The 25,674-nt window shown below is 36.3% G+C and overlaps 4 protein-coding genes across 10 annotated transcripts; 3 read left to right on the top strand and 1 right to left on the bottom strand.

The window, feature by feature from the left end:
* Positions 1-1,672: 1,672 nt before the first annotated feature.
* On the top strand, positions 1,673-8,877 carry LOC111808774 (uncharacterized). Of its 4 annotated transcripts, XM_087116794.1 has the most exons (18): positions 1,673-2,316; positions 3,356-3,477; positions 3,587-3,675; positions 3,761-3,796; positions 3,910-4,003; positions 4,300-4,342; positions 4,901-5,001; positions 5,098-5,162; positions 5,245-5,741; positions 5,825-5,912; positions 6,003-6,143; positions 6,729-7,297; positions 7,382-7,517; positions 7,597-7,665; positions 7,750-7,789; positions 7,844-7,868; positions 7,920-8,034; positions 8,320-8,877. In XM_087116794.1, exons 1-18 carry the CDS (start codon positions 2,105-2,107, stop codon positions 8,431-8,433), a joined length of 2,556 nt encoding a protein of 851 aa, XP_086972920.1. In that variant the 5' UTR covers positions 1,673-2,104; the 3' UTR covers positions 8,434-8,877. The 4 variants fall into 4 exon arrangements, with proteins under 4 accessions (XP_086972920.1, XP_086972918.1, XP_086972919.1 ...); XM_087116792.1 differs by having other exon boundaries at positions 1,674-2,316; positions 7,750-7,868; XM_087116793.1 differs by having other exon boundaries at positions 1,679-2,316; positions 7,844-8,034.
* An 850-nt stretch (positions 8,878-9,727) lies between these two features.
* LOC111808775 (F-box family protein) lies at positions 9,728-13,841 on the top strand. The gene is made up of 6 exons (XM_023694942.2): positions 9,728-10,053; positions 11,015-11,169; positions 11,282-11,369; positions 11,552-11,712; positions 12,572-12,711; positions 13,379-13,841. Exons 1-6 carry the CDS (start codon positions 9,869-9,871, stop codon positions 13,508-13,510), a joined length of 861 nt encoding a protein of 286 aa, XP_023550710.2. The 5' UTR covers positions 9,728-9,868; the 3' UTR covers positions 13,511-13,841.
* Positions 13,842-16,300: 2,459 nt separating this feature from the next.
* On the top strand, positions 16,301-17,523 carry LOC111808925 (membrane-associated kinase regulator 5-like). The gene is made up of 2 exons (XM_023695172.2): positions 16,301-17,174; positions 17,251-17,523. Exons 1-2 carry the CDS (start codon positions 16,379-16,381, stop codon positions 17,277-17,279), a joined length of 825 nt encoding a protein of 274 aa, XP_023550940.2. The 5' UTR covers positions 16,301-16,378; the 3' UTR covers positions 17,280-17,523.
* Positions 17,524-19,625: 2,102 nt separating this feature from the next.
* LOC111808059 (uncharacterized) lies at positions 19,626-23,757 on the bottom strand. Of its 4 annotated transcripts, XM_087129553.1 has the most exons (7): positions 23,622-23,757; positions 23,250-23,444; positions 22,442-22,670; positions 22,057-22,171; positions 21,347-21,465; positions 20,021-20,081; positions 19,626-19,930 (listed from the first exon to the last, which is right to left on the bottom strand). In XM_087129553.1, the coding sequence occupies exons 3-6, from the start codon at positions 22,663-22,665 to the stop codon at positions 20,030-20,032; spliced, it is 510 nt and encodes a 169-aa protein (XP_086985679.1). In that variant the 5' UTR covers positions 22,666-22,670; positions 23,250-23,444; positions 23,622-23,757; the 3' UTR covers positions 19,626-19,930; positions 20,021-20,029. The 4 variants fall into 4 exon arrangements, with proteins under 4 accessions (XP_086985679.1, XP_023549606.1, XP_023549607.1 ...); XM_023693838.2 differs by lacking the exon at positions 23,622-23,757 and having other exon boundaries at positions 22,442-22,685; positions 23,250-23,529; XM_023693839.2 differs by lacking the exon at positions 23,622-23,757 and having other exon boundaries at positions 22,442-22,680; positions 23,250-23,529.
* Positions 23,758-25,674: the final 1,917 nt, after the last annotated feature.

Here is a 25,674-nt window from a genome sequence, read left to right as displayed (position 1 = left end):
TGACATGTCAAATTTTTTTTTTTTTTTAATTTGAAATATGTCCAATTTAGTGAAATTTATATAATAATAATAATTAATTTTACCTTTAAGGTAAAGGTGCTTAAGAAATTCGATCAACTAAATTCAGCTCGTACTTTTTAAATTGAGTTTGATTTAAATAAAATGAAAGTTTTATGAGTTTAGCTGGTTACGAGTTCCTCTAAAACGTGATTGAGTTGAATTGAACTTACTTGAATTTATTGTTAATTTTAAAAAATACATTTTTATTATAACAAAATTTTATATACATTATTAAGTATTTAATTACTTTTTTACTGTTCCTAAAAATAATTTTTAACTATTTGAAAAGTAATTTTTTTAAAATATATATTCAAATTCAATAGTAAATCTTAATTAAATGTGTTAAAAGTAAATAAATAAATAAATAAATGTGTTACCCACTAATTTCTACTTTTACTAAAATAAAAATTTGAATAAATGAATTAACCTAACAAAATTTATAATCGAGTTAGGGTTCATTTTTTAATAAGGGAATAATTACCAATAAACCAAAATTTTATAGACTATTTAAAAATAATAATTTTCAAAATTTAAATCTTAATCATTTTGACTTTTAAAAATATTTAGCTAAAATAAAGTTGTTCTAGAAAGTATGATCAAAATAAAATTGCATACAACGATGTCATGTGTGACTGCATGCACATTGTGCGATCACATACATGCATATAAAATTTTATTATTAGTTATTTATTCTAATTAATTTATATTAATTTAGTTATTTTTGTAGCAACTAAATTGAATTATTTATTTCAAAAGTAAATTGATTATTTATTTTTATTTTTATTGATTGATTAATTAATTAATATAACAATATATCAAATAATATCAAACTTAATTTAATTACTTTTCGTACCCTTAATTAATTAATTATAATTTTATCAACAAAAGCGGTAAAATGTACCATATAAAGTATAAAATAATTACTAATACTGTTTCAATACTTCAATTATTTAATATTTATTTCCATATATAAAATTAATAAAAACAAATCAAATTTTAATTTTCAGACATAATTATTTTCTATATCCAAACACATACCTTAAATATTTTAAACATTTACATCCCAACCATTTAAAAACAAATACTTGTAATAACTTTATTACTATTTTTCTAATCTTTAACTGTCCTCAAACGGTTGTCGTTTTAAATCAATTTTTTTTTAACAAATTGCTTCGTAACGTGTAATGTGAGAATACAAACTTTAATACAGTCAAATATGTAAGATACAACACACGGTCATTTTTTTAATTTAAAAATTATAGAGGTGGGATCGAACCATCAACTTTTAAAATGATAATTAATGTCTTATTCACGAAAGTGACCAAATTTATAACTAAAATTGAATAATAACGGAGGAAGATTAAAAATAAAAATGCATGTGGTGTGTGTGGAGCTCAAAAAAGATTAAACTTTTGAGGGGAAAAGAATACACTTTTTATTCTTGCTTTTTCAAAGACTTAGTGGCTAGGCAAGCCAAATATGATATATGTATAAAGGGAAAATGGGGAAAAAGTTGGGGGATTGGGTGTTTTTGATGGTGAAGGGGGATGGATGGATGGATTGAAGGCAATGAAAGCAATGGGAAGTCAAAAGAAGGCTTAGGGAAGTAAGCCTTTTTGGGTATTTTAGTTTGGTAAATTAGGAAGGCAATTTTGAACGTCCACCATTACAGGACAGCCCGTCCTATATATAGCTCTCTTTACTCAAACCCCCCTTTCTACACCCTCCGACCAACCTCCTCTCCGGATTCACAATCCAATTTTTTCTCTCTTTTTCCCCCAAAAAACACAAAACAAAACAACACCCACCAACTCATTCCTTTCATTCCCTCTTTCTGCAAATACCCTTCTCAATCTCCATCATTCTTCCCTCTTTCCACGGATATTCATCCCAAATTTTGGCCTCTTCTTTCAATGGATCATCATCAGCTACCTAATAGCTGCTGGGTTTGAAAGTGATTCAGGATCGGATTTGTGTTTCAATCTGTTTGGGAATAGGAGAAAAGGAAATTGTGTTTGGGGTTTGTGTTGTTTTTGTGGTGGTGATGGAACAGAAGCACATTTTTCTTTCTGCTTTGGGTGTTGGTGTTGGGGTGGGCCTTGGATTAAGCTCTGGACAAGCTGTTGGCAAATGGGTTGGAGTGAATGCCTCTTCTGAGGTGATTACAGGACAAAAGATTGAACAGGAGCTCACCAGGCAGCTGATTGATGGCAGAAACAGCAATGTCACCTGTGATGAGTTTCCTTATTATCTAAGGTAATAATATGATTCCTTCTTCTATCATCTTTTCAACCTCTTTCCTTCTCTTGTTAGTGATCAGGTGTGCTGGAAACTTGTTCTTGCTCATAGATTTTGGTTTTAAGCCAGATTGTTTATGTAGTTCATCCTATAGATAGTTGTTATTTGTGGCCTTTTCCAGATATCACCCTGTTTCTATTAATCAATCAAAACATGGAATCTTAGTTACATACCAGTTCCAAGAAATTAGAGGTTATGGTAAAACTTATGTTTACACAATGGATTTTATTGAGCTTTTGTGAGATTCCACGTCGGTTGGGGAGGAGAACGAAACACCCTTTATAAGAGTGTGGAAACCTCTCCCTAGCAGACACGTTTTAAAAACCTTGAGGGGAAGAGAACAATATCTGGGCTTGGACCATTACAAATGGTATCAGAGCTAGGTTTCGGGTGATGTGCCAGCAAGGAGGCTGCGCCCCAAAGGGGGTGGAGACGAGGTGGTGTGCCAGCAAGGACGCTGGGCCTCAAAGGGGGTGGATTGGGGGTCCTACATCGATTGAAGAAGGGAATTAGTGTTAGCGAGAACGCTCGGTCCCGAAGGGGGGTGGATTGTGAGATCCCACATTGGTTGGGGAGGAGAACAAAACACCCTTATAAGGGTGTGGGAACCTCTCCCTAGTAAACACATTTTAAAAACCTTGAGGAGAAGCCTGAAAGGGAAAGCCCAAAGAAGAAAATATCCGCTAGCGATGGGCTTAGGCCATTACAACTTCCTTGTTCTTTTCTTCTTTTTTATCCATTAGCTTTCAATGTTCTGATGGCTGCTGTCTTTTAGCTATGTTCTTGTACTAAATATGAAATGAGAATCATTGTCGCTTTAAGTGTTCCTTAATTTGTAAACTTCAAGGTTGTTCACTGTTTAGAACTCAATCATGCTATCATTATAAAAATTCTTGATTGTGAGAAGTTTCTATGGATCCTTCATGACATTTCAACATTACATTCTCATATTTTCGTGTTCTACTCTTAACTGATCTTTCTCTGATTATAATCACAGCGAGAGGACGCGGGTGCTTTTGATGAGTGCTGCATATGTTCATTTGAAGCACTGCGACATCTCGAGGCACACCAGAAACCTTTCACCAGCGAGTCGAGCTATTTTGCTTTCAGGACCAACAGGTATAAACTATGACACTTCTACCTCAAGTACCGTGTCACGAACAATACTTGTCAGGGCAGTGTATGATGTAATCTTGTTGTCTTTTTATTTTTATTTTTTGTCCATAAGAACTTTACCAGCAGATGCTTGCCAAGGCTCTCGCACATCACTTCGAGTCAAAGTTGCTGTTGTTAGACGTTTCCGACTTTTCCCTAAAGGTATTTTATCTACACTAAAGTTCATCTTTTCGGTTATAGCTTACGATGTATGCGACTTACATCAGCAATGCTAAATTTTCTACAGATGCAGAGCAAATATGGCTGTCCCAAGAAAGAATCTGTAAGTTCTAGCCAACAGGATAAGAACATTTTTCTAGATCACTTGAATTCAACAGACATATTGATTGAGGAGGACAAGGAAAGGAGTTATTCCTCGTATGTTTACTTGTGCAGTCATTTAAGAGGTCCCTTTCCGAGGTGACATTGGAGCGAATGTCGAGCATTTGGGATTCCTTCTCGATTCTTCCGACAAGTGGGAATACCTGTGGTAAGAAAAAACATGTTTTCCATCTCTAAGACAAATGTTCCTCGTACAACAGTTGATGAGTTGATTCTGTCTTATCAAGAAATGGTTCTTTTTTCTACATGCTTAAGATCTCATACCATTTTTCACTTGGCACCAGATAACATTAATGGCTGATTTTAAGGTTGTTCTGATTGATTTTTAGTATCAATGAAGCTGGACGACAGAATTTTATAGCTGTTCCTTTGAAGTTCAACAGCAAAAATTGTAGTTATTGACCATCTCTTTTTTCCTCGTATTCTTGTTCTGTTCTCTTACAGGAAACCTAAGAAGGCAAAGCAGTACGACCGACATTCCATCGAGGTAGAATATTCCGTGTTTAATCATAACATATCTAGTTTATCTAGTTTCAATAAAACTGTGAGATCCCACATCTGTTCGAGAGGGGAACGAAACATTCTTTATAAGGGTGTGGAAACCTCTCCCTAGTAGATACATTTTAAATCCATAAGGCTGACGACGATACTTAACGGGCCGAAGCGGACTATATCTGCTATTGGTAGACTTGAGCTGTTACAAATGGTATTAGAACTAGGCACCGAGCGGTGTGAGCCCCGAAGAGGGTGGATTGTGAGATCCCACATCGATTGGAGAGGGGAACGAGTGCCAACGAGGACGCTGGGCCTCGAAAGGGGGTGGTTTGTGAGATCCCACATCAGTTGGAGAGGGGAACGAAGCATTCTTTATAAGGGTGTGTAAACCTCTTCCTAGCAAACGCGTTTTAAAACCATGAGGCTGATGACGATACATAACGAGGCAAAGCAGTCAATATCTGCTAGCGGTGGGCTTGGACTGTTCCCTACTGTATCAGAGGCACGCTATGTTTTAATTACTACTCGGGGTCCTTTTTTTAATCTGTAGATATACCGAGGGCTCGTCCAATCCTCCAAAACTTCGGAGAAACGCTTCTGCTGCGTCGGATATTAGTAGTATCTCATCAAACTATGCTTCAACAAACCCAGGTTAAATTCAAAATCCAAATAAATTTGAAATGAAACTGTTTAACTACTCCTTGTTTCTTTAGTTTTGCCAAACCAAATCAGTATTATCTTTTTCAGCTTCTGTCAAGCGCACAAATGGTTGGTGTTTTGATGAGAAACTTTTTCTTCAGTCACTTTATAAGGTAATCCACTTATGAGCTGTTACCTTATTTTATCCGAGCTTGTAATGGTCTGAAAAATTGTCAAATCAATTGAATCTTACAGGTCTTGATGTCGGTATCAGAAACGAGTTCCATAATTTTGTATCTGAGAGATGTTGAGAGACTTCTTCTTCAGTCACCAAGGATGTACAATCTGTTCCATAGATTTCTGAACAAGCTCTCGGGATCTATTTTAGTACTCGGTTCCCGATTAGTCGATGTCGAAAATGATTGTGGAGATGTTGACAACAGATTGACGAGTTTATTCCGATATAGTGTTGAAATTCGACCCCCTGAAGATGAGAACCATCTTGTCAGCTGGAAAGCTCAATTGGCAGAAGACATGAAGATGATTCAGTTTCAAGATAATAAAAACCACATTGCTGAAGTACTTGCTGCAAATGATCTTGAATGTGATGATCTTGGTTCAATCTGTCATGCAGACACCATGGTTCTCAGTAATTATATCGAAGAAATCGTCGTGTCGGCGATATCGTATCATTTGATGAACAACCGGGATCTCGAATACCGAAACGGAAAACTTTTGATATCTTCCAAGAGGTATGCACCACATTCCTTGTTAGGATTGAGAAACAAATGACAATAAAGTATCCATGAATGATGCCTGTTTGGTTCTGGAGCAGTTTATCCCATGGATTGAGTATATTCCAGGAAGGAAATAATGAAGGAAAAGACACTCTAAAGCTAGAGACGAACTCAGAATCATCTAAGGTTCGATATACGTCTCGAGAATTTGCTTCAACGACCTGACTCTTTGTACTTCTTTCTTATTATGATATTGAAAAATGTAACTTTTTGCAGGTAGCCCAAAGGGACGAGGCGATTGGGGCAAAGACGGAATCGAAATCTGAAAACCCAGCTGCAGAAAACAGAAATGAGGCAGATAAATCTGTTCCTATAGTGAAAAAAGATGTTGAAAATGTACCTCCACAAAAAGCACCTGTAAGTTTGAGTCTTTAATAATGATAAAACAACTAAAATTGTAACGGCCCATGCTCACCGCTATTAGATATTGTCCTCTTTGGGCTTTTCCTTCTGGGCTCCCTCTCAAGGTTTTAAAACGTGTCTACTAGGTAGAGGTTTCCATACCCTTATAAGGAATGTTTAGTTCCCCTCTCCAACCGATGTGGAATCTCACAATCCACCCCTGTTGGGGCCCAGAGTCCTCGTTGACACATCACCCGGTGTCCGGCTCTAATACCATTTGTAACATCGCCCACTGAGTTTGGGTATTACAAATGGTATTAGAGCCAGATACCAGGCGATGTGCTAGTAAGGACGCTGGACCCCAAAGGGTTGGTGGTTGTGAGATCCTACATCGGTTGGGGAGGAGAATGAAGCATTGTTTATAAGAGTTTGGAAACCTCTCAGACGCGTTTTAAAACCTTGAGGGGAAACCCATAAGGGAAAGCTCACCAATTTTATAAGTTGTTGGTAATCTAATTACCTTTGTTTGATGTTTGAAGTACGTTTCTTACGAGTCGTGTTGTTTTCATATGTGCTGGTCACTGTTGGCACTTCCGACAGGAAATTCCTCCCGACAACGAATTCGAAAAGCGTATAAGACCCGAGGTTATCCCTGCAAATGAAATTGGGGTGACATTTGAAGACATTGGTTCTATGAATGAGATCAAAGAGTCCTTACAGGAACTAGTTATGCTTCCTCTTCGTCGACCAGACCTCTTTAAAGGAGGGCTTCTTAAACCGTGTCGGGGCATTCTACTTTTCGGCCCTCCTGGAACGGGTAAAACAATGCTAGCAAAGGCCATTGCTAATGAAGCTGGAGCAAGTTTCATCAATGTTTCAATGTCCACAATCACTTCTAAATGGTTTGGGGAAGATGAAAAGAACGTCCGAGCATTGTTCACGCTCGCAGCAAAAGTCTCACCTACGATTATTTTTGTCGATGAAGTTGATAGCATGCTCGGCCAACGGACTAGAGTGGGAGAGCACGAGGCCATGCGGAAGATTAAGAATGAATTCATGTCACACTGGGATGGACTCCTGACTAGAAATGATGAACGAATACTAGTTCTTGCTGCAACAAACAGGCCATTTGACCTCGATGAAGCAATCATTAGGCGATTTGAGCGCAGGTAAGATTATAATATTTATCCTTAGTTTGCGAAAACTTCTTGGGAGACTCATGTTCTAACCGTTCGATATATTCGATCGAACAGAATTATGGTTGGTCTTCCGTCTGTGGAGAGCAGGGAAATGATCATGAGAACTCTTCTATCAAAGGAGAAGGCTGAAGATCTTGATTTCAAGGAGCTTGCAACTATGACAGAAGGATACAGTGGAAGTGATCTCAAGGTGTGTTCTCTAACTTATGTCTTATGAATTGATTGCTTTGTTCCATTGATCAGCTCATGAACTTTACGTCTGGCAACAGAATTTGTGCGTGACCGCAGCTTATCGGCCTGTTCGGGAGCTCTTGCAACAAGAGAGATTGAAGGATTTGGTAACTTCCATTGAACTTATTCCTCTGTCTCATTGTTATCATCAATTTCTGGTAATAAGTTTCTGCAACTTCCATCTGCTGTAGGAAAAGAAGCAGAGAGAGATGAAGGAGAAGGAGAAGGAGAAGGAGACGAAAAATGAGATCGAGATCGAGAAGGAGAAGGAGAAGGAGAAGGAGACGAAAAATGAGATCGAGATCGAGAAAGATAAGGAGAAGGAGGAGACAAAAAATGAGATCGAAATCGAGATCGAGAAGGAGACCAAAAATGATTTGGAAAACACTACAGTTACGAAAGAGGCAGGAAAAGAGGAACAAGTCATCATTCTGAGGCCTTTAAATATGGATGATATGAGGCAGGCCAAAAATCAGGTGAATATCTGTTCTTGCCTTAATTTTGAGATGTGAGACGAGGGCTCGTGTCGTGTAGTGTAACAGCTAAAGCCCACCGCTAGCAGATATTTTCCTCTTTGGGCTTTCCCTTTCAAACTTCTCTTCAAGATTTTTAAAATGCGTCTGCTAGAGAGAGGTTTCCACACCCTTATAAAGAATGCTTCGACCTCCTCCCCAACCGATGTGAGATTTCACATGTAGCTAGTTTCTTTTCAATATTGTTCGTAGAGATTAACCCGTATCCTCATGTGTAATGTATTGCAGGTTGCTGCAAGTTTTGCTTCTGAGGGATCAGTTATGAATGAGTTGAAGCAATGGAATGATTTGTATGGAGAGGGAGGTTCAAGAAAAAAGCAACAGCTTACATACTTCCTATAGAATGTAGAACCCAAGCTTCTTATCTAAACACGTAATAGTGAACCGATTGAACGATCGTGGAGGACAAAGGTCATAAAATCTGGGGAACTCGAAGACGATCTTGCAACGAGGCAACCTATGCAGGACAAGGTCATCCCCAATTACGCGGTATCGTTCCAATGGTTTATGTCATTTGTTTCAAAGTCATATGGTTAAGAAATGGGGTAATGAATGAATTGTTAGGCCAATGTTCAAACCGTTTACGTCGTATCGTTCGATGTTTTCGAGTGTTTGGCGTTGCGAATGTATGATGTATTACGAAAATGTGGAGCAGATAGATATGTTTGGAATCATGAGGAACATACCATAGGATTTATACATCATTTATGTGATTTTTGTGCATTCAAACTATTAAGATTGTAGAGTTTGTATCATAAATTTTAATTCAGCTGCCTTTTAGAGATATTCTTTATATATTTCACTGATCGAGTTCAAAAACATCTACGAGGTATTGTCAAACGATGAACGAATCTTACTTTTAGGTTTTTGAACTTTGAATATGGAAAACGTTTCGATTGATATAACTAAAAGTTTATCTTGGGCTAAATTTATTTTTTAGTGTTATTTTGAGTCAATATGGTAAATTAATGAACTTATAGATTATAAACTCATATAAAATTAATTAATTAACTCGTATGTATATAAGATAATTTTTATCTATGAATATAATCATTACAAGCAAATTGATCATCTAAGAATTATTCATAATTACAGTACCATGTAATTACATCTTTCACCTTAAATACCACTAATTTTGTAATGAACGATTTGTTACTGATCCAACCATAAATTAAGTTGCTCGAGCTTAAATGAGAAGGTGAAAGCCACTGTTCAAGTCTTGAAATCAGCCCCCAACGAATTTATATCTCATTGAGATCGAATCAATCTTTTGAATTACAAATTTACAAGAGATTAAGTATTTTGTGGTCCCCTCTTCTATAATAAACTCACTATATATGATATCTCTACTCATAGGTATTCACATGAACGATTTGATTCAAACTATAAGTGGGTCGTATCGACAAACACTCAACCACTCAACCGTATCCATATTCTATGAACTCTTTAATTATTACTTGGACATGATCGTTTTGTACGTCAACTACGGACTTTGTCTTTTTAATACAATAAATTAAAAATTAAATAAATAATTATGAAGTTTTCAGGCATAAAAAATTCAAAAAAAAATTCAAAAAAAAAAAAAAAAAAAAAAAAAAAAAAAAAAAAAACTATCAATGGGTTGATATTGAAAGATGAATGCCTGAGAACTAAAATGGGGGGAAAAAAATCTTGACTTGAAATTATTCAGAGATTGTTCTTCAATTCGTTGCTCTGCGCTTCATCTTCATTTTCCCATTTCCAATACCATTGTTTCTGTTGCTCATTTGGTTTCCGGATGACAGATCCATTGGAGAGATACCAAAATCTTGCCCTAGCAGACTCTCTGGCGAAGAGTTACAGCTACCCATTAGCTTGTAAGGAGCTAAGCTTCATTACCAGAGGCGCTTTCAATAAACTTCCCAAGAATCTCCAATCCCTCATCTTCCAACATATTATCACCGCCTTTCATCTTCTTCCGGAGTAAGTTCTCTGTTTCTCCCCTTCCTGCGATTGCGTTTCTTTCTGTTCATTTTTACCAGAAATCATGGATTCATTCATTCATTCATTCATTTTTTTTGGGTATCAAAAGATTAGGGAAGATATGAGTCGCTTTTGATTATAGTTTTTGGAGTTCAGTGATTTAGAATTGATATGCTGAGTACCGATATAGCTTGTCAGTTTCAATTCTCGATAATTGAGTCCAATTAGGAAATGTTATGAACTCTTTGAATGTTTTGATTTGGCCATTTGGGAAACGTTCCATTCACTTCTTGATTCGAAAAGGTTCTTAAATCCTTTTCCTGTGCTTGGTTGATTATTGTACATTACTTATTCAATTATCACATATGTCATTTTTCTTGAATAGCTTCCCATTTAAGGATTCAATTGAATAGTTGGTTGAATGTCTTAATAAACATATTTATTGTCAGCATTAAATGAAGTGTATCATAGATTTGTCTATCATAAACCAATTCTCTTCTTTGATGGGTTCAGCAGCTAAAGAGGATATGCAATGTTCTTTGTCTTTCGTATGTATGAGAATGTAGTTGTGTACCCGGACGATTCTGTCTTGTGGCATTGAAACTGAACATAACTATATCAATCTGTTGTTAGAAATCACGAACCTCTATGATGGTATGATATTGTCCACCTTGAGCATAAGCTCTCATGACTTTGCTTTGGGCTTCCTCAAAAGGCCTCATACCAGTGAGGATGTACTTCTTAGTTATAAACCCATGATCATTCTCTAAATTAGCACACAAAATTAGCACATATATGAGACTCCTTCCCAACAATCCTCAACATTTGTATCTTCTGTGAATTTCTTACTCTTTCCGCTCTCTCATTTGTTTACGTTCCTCAATGCTTATTAGAAAATGGGAAGTTGAATATGAAATCAATATGAAATTTTCTGATTAAGGTGTGGTTGATTTAACAAAAGAATGCAGACGAGCTCTGCTGTTTCGGCTGCACATCTTCTTGCTCAGGGTGTTGAAGCTTCTTTGCCTAAGCAAAAGAGAAATTCAGCAATTGTAGAATTTAAGAAAGCAATGGTTGCTCATAAGAGACGTAGTAAAGCACGTCAGGAAGTAAAAGGTGAATTAGTTGTAAGGGTAATTGCTATTTATATATCAAATTGAACATAGTTAGAATTTTCATCTTCATGTTTTGCAACTCAATCTGATTCGTTCCTCACAAATTTGTTTAGGTTCGTCTCAACTCCCTCAAGACGTTCTCGTCCACATCTTCCGCTTTCTAGATATTGAATCTTTAGTTTCCGCTGGGCTAGTCTGTCGGTAATTTTCTGTTTTTAAGACTGTATGTTATAATATTTCCCTTCTCCATCAACAAAGCTTGTTATTACCTTAAACTTCTGCCATTCAACTATTGAATATGAACTTAGTTTACTAGCATTATAAGTTCACGAGCATAGCTAACATCGTTTTAAGATAATCGTTATTTTATACTCAATGTGAAGGTCATGGAATGCAGCAGCAGATGATGAATATCTGTGGAAGTTTCAGTATACAACATTTTTTGGTTGTTCTAATGAACCCATTAATGATAAAGACAGTGTGGATGGCTTAGCTAGCACACCTCACGTTGATTGGAAAGAGGCGTTCAAGAGAGCATATGTAGGTGAGAATTGAGACCTGAACAATATATTTACATATTGTTTGGTTGGGTTTTCCGTTTCACCGAGCGGTTAACTTAAATTTAAGAAAAATACTATCCATGTAGATATCATTAGGGTATCAAAAGCATATTCGTTAGCGGGAGTTGATTACAAGTAAAATTGGTGGGAGTAGAGGAGGGTAGACAATTGTTTGGTGGTTTAGGCTTAAGTGAGAATACTCGAGTGGGAGGTTTAATGTAATAGCTCAAGCTCACCGCTAGTAGATATTGTCCTCTTTGGGCTTTCCCTTTCGGGCTTCCCTTCTAGGTTTTTAAAACATGTCTGGTAGGGAGAGGTTTCCACACCCTTATAAAGAATGCTTCGTTCTCCTCCCTAACTGATGTGGGATCTCACAATCCACCCCCTTCGGGGTCCAGCGTCCTCGTTGGTGCTCGTCCCTTCTCTAATTGATGTGGGACCCCCGGGAGTGGGCCCAGCGTCCTTGCTAGCACACCGCCTTGTGTCCACCCCCTTCGGGGCTCAGCTTCCTCGCTGGCACATCACCCGGTGTCTGGCTCTGATACCATTTGTAACAGCCCAAGTTGCCGCTAGTAGATATTGTCCTCTTTGGGCTTCCCCTCAAGGTTTATAAAACGTATCTGCTAGGGAGAGGTTTCCACACCCTTATAAAGAAGGTTTTATTCTCCAACCCAATCGACGTGGGATCTCACGGGAATTATTGTGTTTCTTTATCTTTTTACCTTCCAATTCTGTTCTACTTATTTAAATTCTTTCACTCTTTTTCTTAATGAAACAAAACTTTCAATAAGATGGTTTTTGATATCATATTCATTATTTGTACCATGGCATTTGGAATGTTAGATAATTCTTTGTGGAGAAACAGACATGGAAGGGGATACTGCAAACACTGTGACACAATAGTTTCCTTTAGTACCTTGAGATGTCCCAATGATCATGGTAGAAATAAAAACAAACAAATCAAGCCTCTGTCAATCAACCAGGTACTTTTTTCTTTCCCTTTTTCCTAAGTTCATTTTCAGGGTCTTTTTGGTTAGCTTTTTTTTCTCTTCGACTTTCTTTCTTTAGTTACATGAATCTCTCTCTCACTGAACTCGAGTATTGTTTTTCCCTTCCCAACACCGCACGAAACTGCTGCTGCTTATTTGAATGGTCACTTTTTGTGAAACTGACTTCTTTTCAGGCTGATGGTAGTATGGCTTTTTTGCTATTGATTCTTTTAGAGGGGGAAAAATCACGTACATGTTCTTTTAAATTATCTATGAAGATTTTATAGCTGCTTAAGTTTTTCAAGAATGCTTTTTTTTTTTATGTTGAGTTTAGTTTCCTTTTTGTTTAAAAAACACCTATTCTTTTCGAAGTTACAATATTACGTGTGACTTTTCAAATTTTGAATCGCCACATTGTCTCATGTCTCAATTTTTGTCCAAAATTCTAAAAGATTTCTACACAAGAGTAGTTTTGAAACGTTTATAAAAGATTGAGAGTAATGTTGCAACTTTTGAAAGAACAAGGGTATTGGTTTATTCGGATCAAAATCCACAAAAGAAGCAACCTAATGATTAGGAAAAAAAAAAAAAAAAAACCAAACTAAGTGAAATATTTTGGCTTTTGCTTTTGAACTAATCATAATGTGTGAGCTTCTTGTAGGTTGTTGAATATGTGTTAACTGGAACTTCAGAATTGATTTATTCTTCGGATAGCGACACTGATTCAGATGAAGTTGTGATTTCTGAGTTTTGGGCTCTTCCAAAGTATTTGGGCAGAAGACGCCCCAACTGAGTGGTGCCAACAGGCACTAAAGGAGCAAGAGCAGATTGAAAGTGTCACGTTCAAACCTGTAAAGTTGGAGGTTTGAATTTTTTTTTTTTTTTTAATTTTTTTTCAGAATATAATATCTTAACCAGTTGAACATGCTTAATGCTTAAGTTGGCGAGAGATTTGATGTTCTAATAGACAGTAAAGAAGTTGACTCGTCTAGCCTTTTTAGTTCGATGATATTACTGAAGGGAAAATTCGTATAGATTACAAAAGAACTCCAATTGGTGTAGATGGCAGCTTAGATTGTAAATATAATAGCAATAGCAGATAAGCCTTTTTTTTTTTCTTTTTTTTTTTTCCTCTTCTATTTATTTATTTGTTTTTCTTTATCAACAGTAATTTAATGCCACAAGATCCTAATGTTTTTATTGTAGTCTGATTAGACCCTATATTAATATATCTTTACAAAAATTTCAAAAAATAAATCTAAAGGGCTGAACTAGGTTACCTGAAGGGATGATTGAAATGATTTTGTGATATTTACCCGAGGTGTGATTAGGTAATTAGCCACTAAAATCATCGGAAGGGGTTATCTAGGTCACTACACATGGTGAACCGAAGTTTTATATTCTTGTTTTTTATGGGAGATCAAGTTTTGTGTTTGGTCATATATTGATAATTCATGGTTTTTTAGAACCGGAAAACAAAGTTGGTCCTTTGAAAAGTTTAAGAGTACTTTTGAATCTTTATATACACATTTTGAATGTCTTTCTCTTCTAAATGATTTTTATTGTTATACAAATAAAACACGAACCAGAACACATCACGAAATACATCGATTTTGTTGAGAGTGTTACGTTGAAAATATGAGTTGGAGTTGAATGAATTATGGTTTCGAATATCATCCATAAGGAATGAAAAGTTGAATTCCATAATAGAAGGTTGGCTAAGAATCGACATTAATGCATTTAGAAAACGAAGTTGTTGAATATGAAATCTTCCCTCCTTGAATCACAAAGAAATTGTGTGGTTGCTTGGAAGAACAAAATAAACAAGAAAACTTCCGAGAAGGAGAGTTTTAATTTATTCTTTTCTCAAATATTGAGTAACAATTTTTCAAATGATTCCCAATAAAAAAAATCAGTTAGATAAGGATGTAGTCCATAACCATTCATCTAAATTACAAACTTATGTGTGAAGTGTTATAAATAGTATCGGAGCAAAACTTCTCCTAATAGGATGTAGTTCGAGGACGGAGCAAGACTGAAACAGAGGACACGTGAGTGATACTTGAAAAAAAAAAGGAATGGGATATGAATGAATAAATACCGTGAATGACTGATCCTTAAGATATGAAGTTATGAAAAAGATTAAAAATATTGATATTTATTAGCTATGTCAATAAAGTGCACATTTTTTTTTCGAAACATTCAATTATAGGAAATTAAAAAAAATGGTGTTGGTATATGGGAATAGTAGAGATTCAGATCAATACAACCAAATTTATATAGTTTTGGTTAAATTATGAACTTATTTGAATTTGGTTGAGTTTAAATAAATAAAAACGGACAACAAATTGGGTTGAATCCAAACAACATAAAATCACGAGTTAGGTTCATTTTTTAACAAGGGTTATTTGAGTTGAAAATTTTACCATCTAAGCAAATGAATTGGGTCTAAAAAAATGTTCAAACCCGACCAAATCTAACCCATAAACACCTCTACCTTTATCTTTTTTTACATAACAGAAATCTCTTTAAACAGTAATATATGAACATAAAAGCTTTTGGTATGAATCTCATATTAATTTGGTATCAAACGGGAAAGAAATTGATATGTTTAAGTAATGATGGGTACCCAAAATTCCCACCAAATTGAACAAACATCCCTTTAAAAGAGACAAGTTGCGCATGCTCTTAAATTCCATCCAAAATGTTAATCCTTGCTTTATTTGAGTAAGGTTTTCATATGAAACCTAAAGTAAAGGCCATTTCCAAGGTAGTTGATATGCACTTTAAAAGCAATCACTCAAGGCTTAAGCACATAATTAATCACTAACAACATACAAACCCCACCAACCTAAAACTTTCTTGCAAGAAATCATAAAAATGGTGCCAAAAAGAGACAAGAAAATAAGACATACCCCCAACAACCAAACCCACTTTCGATAAAAAGATTGGCATTTTTTGATAAAAAGAAATCAATTAAACTTTTTCTCAGAACAATCCTCGGAAAAAATTTAACAAGGATATTGAGGGTATCACATTGCGATTACTGGAGTTCGATGAAAGTTCACATCGGCTAATTTAAGAAATGATCATGGGTATAAATCAATGAATACTATCTCCATTGGTGCCAAGTCTTCTCCTGAGCCAAAAGCAAAACAATATCAAACAAAATTTTTCTTTTCTTGTCTTTCTCTCTTCTAACTCTGGACTAACCATGGTTAAGGTGTTAAGGGAGTGGTCGATAGGAAGATATTTTATACCGAGGAGAGAAATATTGTTCTCACTTGTGAAATAGTTCTAAGAGAAGTACGTGAATAAATATCACTAAAATAAAATATCACGTGAAAGAATTGAGATTACATCTGTATGCACATTCTTGATAGTCATGTGTATGTTACTTAGATACTATGTTGGAATGACTTATGTTAGTCTGTAGACTCAATCCTCTCGATTACTTCATCGAATTTAAAAGTTTGTTAAAACTTTTAGAAATTATGTCAAAATGACAATGATCGATGAAGGCAACATCTAAGAACACCAAATTATAGATATGAATATCAAATTTACAAAAATTTTAAAAAAAAAATTGAAGAAGCTTACATCATCTCTCTCTCTCTCTATAAAACCCATCATTTTTCTGCATTTCCTCTCTCATCTCACCATGGATTCCGTCGCCTATCTCAAGTTCTTCAAATTTTCCGGCGCTGATGGACTACGGAAACAAGAACAAGAGGAAGAAGAAGAAGAAGAAGATTCGTTCTTCGATCTCGAGCTTTTCTCTGTTTCCGCCGGCAAAATTCAAAGCCCAGAACAGAGGCCTCAAATTCCGACCAAATTAGGGGAACACATGAACTTCTGTTCCGATTCCATTTCGAAACGGAAGATTCTTCCAATCGAACCCACTTTGAAGCCCCAATCACCGATTCAATTTCTCAAATCAGCTCCCAAATTCACTGATTTCATCTTCAAGAAACAGAGATCAATGTCCAAGAACAGAGCACCCGCTGGCCCAGAACAAGAAGAAACCCGAATTCTAAGCTCGAAATTCACCAGAGACAACAGCATAAGAAGAATCAGAGGCATTTTTCCACCGGACCCATGTGGGGTTCCGGCTCCATCTCCGGCGTGGCGGTTCTCAAAGGAGGCGGTGCAGAAATATCTAAAGCTGATAAAGCCTAAGCTTCTGAAGAAACCCACCGACAGCGGCGGCGAGTTGTCGTCTGCAGCTGTGGATTCTCCGGTGAGGGAGAAGCTCGAGAATGGTCTTCCGACAGGGATTCGGTTGGTCTGTAAGCATCTGGGTAGGAGCAAATCGGCCTCAGCAGCTAGCGGATTGGCGGCGGCGGCGGTGGCGGTGGCTCCTCCGCCGAACCGGAGGGATGATTCGTTATTACAGCAACACGACGGGATTGAAAGCGCCATTTTACACTGTAAAAGATCCTTGAATGGATCCACAGGTAAAAACAAAGAAAAGAAACCTCTTTTAAACTTATAATTAGGTCATTGATTTTTGAATTATGTTTTTGTGGTCAGAGAAACCTGTGTTGGGTGTGGACGTCTGAGAGAGGTGTTTCAGAGTATTATGTTCTTGTTCGATTCCATTTTCCGCCATTGATTTGGAAGCAAAGAGCTTCAAAATAATAAAATCTGAGAGAAACCCAGAAGAGGAAGAACATTGAAAAGAAGAGAAATTGTTGGGTGATGAAAGTGATGATCAACAATACAAATGGTGTTTGGGAGTTGGGAATATGTAAAAGGCTCATAATTATTTATCAAAGGAATTTAAAAAGATATCTGATTCTGAAATTTGTCTGTGTTCGGATTTTGTCTCATGCAAACTCCAACCACTGTTTTATATATATATATATATACACACAAGTTAGGTTGTATATATAAGCTCGTTCATATAAGCTCGTTCATGCGAAGATATTCTTAATTTACATAATAATCTTAAAAGTTTGATAGGTTAAGCTGGATCAAATCTAACCTTATTTTTGAATTGATTAGATTAACTCGATAAAAAAAAAATGTCTAACTCGAGAACCGACCTGAATTTCGATCATAGTTCATCTCTAATTATCCTTAAATATCACTCAAATTCATTTCTTTTAAAATCTTGCCTTCAATAATTTATGAAATTGATATAAGATAAAGAAGTTGATAAAATTGGAGAGAAAATGACCTATTAATTACTCATATTTTCTAATTAATTATATGCATATATTTTAAATTTTAGAGGATTTGAATTTCTATTTCAAATATTTTGAATTTAACAAAAAAAAAAAAAAAAAAAAAAAAAAAAAAAAAACTAATTGTTTTTTAGCCATCCAATAAAGTTTCATCAATTAAGATGTGGAAACTTTACTCCATTGTTGAGTTAACAAAGAAAACAAAGAAGATTTATTAACTAGTGAGGTGACATAAGGTCAAAGATCAAAGTGAACACCACCGAGATCTAATTTTAGACGGTTCAAGATTATAAAAAATCATAAATATATATTACGATAGGTAAGTATTTTCAGATTGTGATCTAAGCATTGAAGCATATGTAAAGCCGATGCACAACTTTTCTTCATTTTGCAGGTCACTTATTTATGTAAATTACAATTATTGTTAAGGCATATGAACGTCAAGATAGATTTTCCTTGGCTAAATTTTGGCGTCGACAATAGAAGTTTGGGCTAAATTTTGGCATCGACAATAGAAGTTTGATTCTTAGGTGTAATGTTTTATTTGAGATCACCCCTATCCGTGCCAAAAAGATTATTTCACTCTCTCATAATTTCTACTTCTCATTAGTTCTTCCAATGGGAACATTTAATGTCTCTAACACCATAAGCCACACCTCACATTTGATTCATTGTCAATGTCAAGTTTTGGTCTTTAGCGTTTACTTGTCAATTCTCAAATGTCTCCTTCTCAAATTTTCCAACAAAGAAGAAAAAGACTTATGAATTTGTATGGACTTGTCCTAATGCATATATGTGCATGTATTTGGTTGTTCTAAACCAACTCGATTCAACATAATAATATCGGATGATGTAAAGAATTTGACTTTGTAGTTTTTTTTTTGGCTGGGACAATCGACTTTGCTTGACCTCATGTCACGGGGTTACCTAAACATTTGTTACTATTAAACTTCCATCCACATGTTGATATTTTTAACATTCCTATATGCTCATGAGTTCGAAATCGACATAAAGAATAAACAATTTGAGAATGATTGTGAAACTTTTAAAATCATTTTTGTTTTCCAAAATGACACCAAATCATTCAAAGTTAATAGTAATTTTAAATAATTCTCACCATAAAAAGAAACAATGGCTCTGGTTAGAGATCTAGATGATGCCATCACCAAGGCAGTGCAATTGCAAAACAACAGTTCATGGGCATAGCTAACAGAACTCAAGTGTCAACACTCAACAAACCACAGGGCACAGGGAACACGAAACTGAACTTGGATTACAAATACTCGAACAATGGAAAGATTTAAGATCCTGTGAAAGCCATTTGGAATTCCTCCAACCAGATTCCATCACAATTTTGTCCTTCCACCTTGGGAAGTAAGGTATAACCATGGGCGAATGGTAGGTAAATAAAAAAGCCTCCAAACAGAGATTTGAGAAAGAGCTAAATAGCAATCTTGGGAAGAAACAATCATGTGATTATGCCGAGCGCACAATCGCTCGTGCCAAGCAACAAGAACTTAATTGCCTCGACATCAGGAACCAAAGCGAGGGCTATCAACCTTAAAAGTACCAAGATCCATTCCCAACAATTTGGGTTCATTGGGGTCCGAGGAAGAGTAATAGTATGACAATCTTCCTACCTTTTCAAGGGTGGTGCATCCTAGGGTTGAAACAAATACCAAAGAAATTGATGAAGAGACAATGAAAGGGTGGGAGAGGTTAAGAAGGTCATTGAACATAATACTTTCCCGTTTAAGACCTTTCACATTTTTTGTACCTAATGTATGGTACGAATGTATACGAAAAAGAAATACAAATGCACTACTACAAATCATACATGGGCAGCAAACGTTTGTACTAGAGTCTTTTTTTCTTCCGCCACTATCACAGAGAAGTTACCACAAAATGCAGGGAAATAGAATAACAGAAAAAGGTACACTAGAAGAATTTATACCGGTACACTCTCATTCCAAGCGATGGAATACAAAGAGAAAATCCCAGGTAGGCATTTTAATCGCCTGGAACTGCACCATTGTTCAGTGAAATGTATTCAATCATCAACAGAGACAAAGCATACGACGTAAATGAAACTAAAACGGCAAAGCAGTCACTACCTTTGATTTCTATAATATAGTCCTTACATATTGGTCAAGACTTGTACTGAATAGCTCACACCTGCATAAAGCAAAATCAAATGATTAATCAAGGCCTCAAGGGAGAGCCGAAACCGCGTTGCGTGGACAAACAAGATCAACTTTATTTTCATCATAAAAACTATACCATAGGAAGTATGGACTGATTGAGAGGGTGGGTTAAGTCCGTAAATAAGATATAGAAACATTTCAAATCTTTTGCTAAAAAGAGTAAACAGGAAAACTTCATGAATATTCTCCAATGTACAACTTTTTGGTAAAAGAAGGGTTAAATTAACATTTTAGTCCCTATAGCTCAGTTTAATCTCCTTTAAATGTATCTACCCTTATTAGGTGCTAATAATTTTCTAAAAAAACTCTTTTTCGTTGGAAGTGAAAAAGAAGGGCTATGTGCTACCATTCAATGTAACGTATATCTAAAGGTCAAATTGTTGATTGAATTTTGGTTTGAGTTAAGTGAGTTCAGAAATAGAGGAAAGCAAGTTTTGCAGCCGAACTTTCGACATAAATCACCCACTTTTTAAGAAACCCTAGTCCAAAATCGACCCCTTTGATACACAAAGTTATTGTCTTTACCTGAATACAAAACCAATTTCTTATAGTTTTTCACCCAATTTCTTATAGTTTTTCACCCAATTCAAGCTTTAATATGGTTAGCCAATGGAATCTTTAACCATGCCTTATGCTTAAAGTAAACTTGTTGTCCCTTATCCATGTTAAAAAAGCAAAAGGAAAAAAATATTAAATTTCAAAAAGATGAAAAATAAAGAAGCATGGGAAGTCAGAAAACTACTAACATATGGTAATCACACAGATTTTTTGAGAGATTTAACCAAATCATAGGAACTACCGTGGTTCTTTTAGATCACAGTAACCAAATTAAAACCAAGCTGAACCCAATGAATTTTTGAGAGATTTAACCAAATCATAGGAACTACCGTGATTCTTTTAGATCACAGTAACCAAATTAAAACCAAGCTGAACCTCAGGAACTAAAGTGGTAATTTAGTCTAAAGGGAGAATCTAGTAAAGTCTAAAAGATCTCTGAAAAGGCCTCTAAGACAGACTTGAAGTAGTTATAGTTAAGAATAATAACCAATAATAAATTCCCTTATTCCAGACATCAGTTGATCTTATTTAAACTGAAACCACTGGATGCATGCATTACAAATACAAATTCATCAAAGATATTGATTTTATTCTGTAAGGCTTCGAACTGTGTATCTTTGATTAAATTACTACAGTTGGTATATAGGAAATATGCATCGAACAAAGCTTTCAATTTACCTGATTGGGGTTCCCGGACTGTAGAGAGGATTTTTCACAACATATTCAACATACAAGTTGTAGATGTACTTCAACGAGTCCCTCAGATCACCGGTTCTAGGATGGGTAACCAGGATAATCTGAAAACAAGGAAATAATATCAATACACACAAAATTGAACTTCAAGCTAATTTATCAATCTCAATCATAGTGACCCTATAGTTAATGGCAAGAATCCCCCTTTTGCACCTCCGGTTAATTATTTTTCAAAACAGAAACAATTTTAAAACAGCAGCTTCACAGGGCTTCTTCCAAAAGTCCAACCTTAACTCTTCAAGAATAAAACAAGAAGTAAAAAAAGGAGATTTATTGGAAGTACTAATCATCACCAAGAAAACTGAACATCATAAGAACAAGAAAGAAAACAAGAACATTTCATGAGGTTATGAATCAGAACTTAAGTAATCCATGTGACATAACAAGCTCAGAGATGAAAGCGCCCAAACCTTTAAAACTCCTATCTACATTGTCAAATAACAATGATAATAGCAATAAATAGACAAATCAATGACCCAAAACAAATATTGGTTTCATTAAATCTCAATAATCCATATGTAGTCTGCTCTGCTCATGCCATATATCAAGAAATTTAACTTAGCGATTCAAGTAGACATGCATGAAACTAAAATGTCAAATATAGAAAAGAACAGAAGAGGGAAGGTTATAGAAACCTTTATCCCAGATGGTGTTTCAGTAAAACTGAGCTTGTAGGTATTCGTACGAAAACTGTGAAACGAACAACCTTGGCCAGGTAACTGAGGCACACCAAGATTGCCTTTATCAGCACTGCACCAAAAAAAAGGAAAACTTCAAAATAAACTCCCAAAGCAGCTCATCACTTCCCAATAAGATAAGACTTCGAAAATTCAAAACCAAAATCTAGAATCCAATTAGACATTTATTAGTTATGCCACCGACCATAAAGAGCAATGCATTTGTCAAGTTATTAAGACAAAAAAATATAGTTCGCATTATCTCCTATCTTGCTGGATCAATTACTTTAACCAGGCATGCCATAAGCCAAAGCAGTTTCCCAGTTAAGGAAGAAAGATAAACCTGGTTGGGTCCATCTTAGCAGTAAAGGATTTGAGTGAGAAGAGCAAACCAAACATAAGTTTGTGGTCTTGCTGGGGATTCAATGTCCGGAGAGGCCGATTCCACTCCCTGTAGAACAAGCAAACTCCATTCCTATTGAAAATATACATCATATTCACATTGTTTCCCGTTGCTGTCGGGACAGTAGGCGAAGGGCTAATCTCTGAGCCACCAAAGAACTGCATGGTTTCTGGAGTAAACTAAACTGAATCAAATCAATTGTCATACATAAATGGTATACGAATCTAAGATTTCTGACAAAACCCCAACATTTCCACTAACTCTACAATCAGTTGCCTAGCAAAACAACTAAGAATTCAGAGATTCCCCACAGCTTTACTTATCTAACTCATATTATCCGGTAGGAACACGAGGGAGCTGATCAGAGAAACCATAAATATATGGAATGATCTAGTCTAGTTAAGGGTAAGAGAAAATAAATTGGACAAAATGTAATTCATATAGGTTAAAAAGAAAATAGCGAATCGTCAATGTGTGATATCTAAGTCGATCCAAATCAGGATTCAGTCCAGCAAGAATCTATATGACTCAACCAAAAATACACAGATTCATTTCCCTTTGGCCTCTCCACAGAACCACTCTTTGTAGTTAGAAACAAATCTAGTGTAAAATTGGGAGTAAATTTTGCTGATGGATCGTAGAAGAGGCTGAGAGGAAGGAAAATGGAGAGAAAATCTATAATGAGCTGAACGGTGACCGATTCAAGAAGAAGAATCAAAACCAAAAAAAATGGAGAGGAGAAAGATACCTCAGAGAGGAAAGACGGCGATAAAAGGGAGCGATCGATCCAATGACCAAGACCTTAATTCGTCAAGCAATGATTACCGGCGACAACGGCAGTAGATCGGAGCCTCGCAGCGCCGCAGACGCCTCCGACTATTACAGATTAAATGAACGTCGATTCTGGAAAGGCGTAAGCAAATCGCTCGCTCAAAATCAGTCGCTGCGCTCGAAAAGAGCACGGATTCGGAAACACAGAAATTCGGGCCAAGAAAAAGACACCTGTGAGTCGGACTTGAAACTGGATCAATTGCAATATCCAGGCTACGTGCAACCTCGGCTCAAAAGACCCCCAATCCAACCCGTGCCCCCCAGCCCAAAATGTGTCCAGCACGCGCGCCACGACTCGGCTCTGACCTACGCGCACTCCTCCTCCATAGCTGACCCGCAAACCTGACCCAATCACAACTCTTAACCCGCGCGCCATTGATTTCAGCTTGGCTCGGCTCGGCGCGTTCCAACGATTTCAATTCGGCTTAGATGGCATATTTGGCTCATATTTGATCTATTTGAAGTTTCGAGACCTTTTCCTTGCATTTTTATCTTTTTGGACCCAAATTCGATGTTTGAGGTTAGTGTGACAACTATTTTAGTAGTTTTAAGCTATTTTTGGAGCCAAGAGTGTAAAAGTGATCCTGACCGATGACGGATGAATTGGATCGTATATTGTACCTACCTCAATGACACGGGTCTATATAGGTGAAATTGGACTTCGAGGACTAGGTTCAAGGGTTGTTTAGTGACTCTCACCTAAGCCAACCAAGTAAGTGCCTCTATTATTGGCTTGGTTGGATGAATTGTGTTATGTATGATGACACATGCTCGTTGCCTCTTGCATGTGTCATATTATGATTGTTATGATATTTTGTACTTTGCTATATTATGTTATGCTATGTTGTGTTATGTCATGTTTATAAGCTGTGGAATAGTGTGGCTATGTCATTTTGTAGTAATATTATATGATGTTGATAATCTATGATGCATAAAACTCCATAGACCATGTTATGCACGAAAGATTTGACAAGAATTATGTATGCATAACTTACGGACTCATATATTATAAATGAAAGGAGGTTTGACTTGCCACATAAATTTTATGTTATGGTTTTAAGCTATGGGGACATCATGCATTTTTTGTGTCAGGCATTAGGACACTTCTCCGTTATGATTAGTACAGACACGTACTTTATGACATTTAGGTTCACTATGATGTTATGCGGGGTCTTTCTCTCTATGTCGTTTGATAACTGTTAGTGAGTGCTAGCTCGATAAGTTAGGTCCAACGGGTACACAAGCCCACCTAGTGGGCCCGTGTGCGCGTGCATGAGCCATGTGTGGGAAGTATTACTCATTCAACCCTGTCCTAGCTTGAAAGTTGTCTAAGGTCATGTCACGATGTTTTTAAAATGATAAGGTCCCACCATATTGCATATGTTTGCGTTTTTCGACCTCAATAGTGGAGTTACTAAGAATTTCTTAAAGTACTCAAGTCACGTGCTACTCTTATTTTTCAAGTAAAGGTAAGATACCCATGTATGGATGACGGTGTCACGACGAAGGCCATGAAATCAGAGTTAGGGTAGTCTTATATATATGTTTATTTAGTAGCCTATTTTATTTAAACTGTGATATTTACTTTTGGTTTAGCCATTTACAGCAACGTTGTTTTAAGGTATTTATTTTGAATGTTAAGTCCATGGTGTTACGGTCATGCTCGTCCAAGGCGTGTTGCCCATGGCCGCATGCCCATGACAAGCCAAACCCTTTATGTTTTTTCATGTTCTAGTGTTTTACTTTTGTATTTCTAGGAAGTATGACGTTTCGGAAAAATCATGTCTATGCCTGCCAGACATGAAATGCCTCAAAATGTACTATAGAGGGATATGACTAGTTGTCAACTTCTCCCTACCAAAAGTATATACTGTGAGCCGTTGTTATTACTCTCTCGCTTGCTTATATAACGTCTCTTTAAAAAATCTCTCTCTACCCTCGTTTTCTAAAATCTTCTTCTTAAACCGAGGCCAGAGGCTTGAGCATACGTCGCTTGAGAATACGTCGCTTGGCCATAGGCGACGTAAGAACGAATTGGCTTAGCTCACTTGTCGTTGGAAAGTGAGTGTCACACAATCGTAAGTCCGCTGCCATCAAGAGTGCGATTGTGACACATGACACCTTTTATGAAATATTTTAAATGAATATTTTTCGCACGCATTTGTCACATCATGCATGTAGTGGTGACCCTGTTTTTAATAGGAAAATAAAGACGTTACAATAATACTATGTGCACTCTCTTCCCTTGGTGACATTCTAGCAATGTGAGTGTATGCTAGTCGAAGACCAAGTTCACGAGGTACGTATAAGAACCTGTCTGAGAGTCCATGTGAGCGTAAGCA

This window comes from Cucurbita pepo, chromosome 13 (assembly GCF_057944985.1).
Source record: "Cucurbita pepo subsp. pepo isolate OVF chromosome 13, ASM5794498v1, whole genome shotgun sequence".
NCBI classification, from domain to species: domain Eukaryota; kingdom Viridiplantae; phylum Streptophyta; class Magnoliopsida; order Cucurbitales; family Cucurbitaceae; genus Cucurbita; species Cucurbita pepo.
The sequence above is the reverse complement of the archived record's forward strand: the minus strand, read 5'-3'. Positions and strand labels throughout refer to the sequence as shown.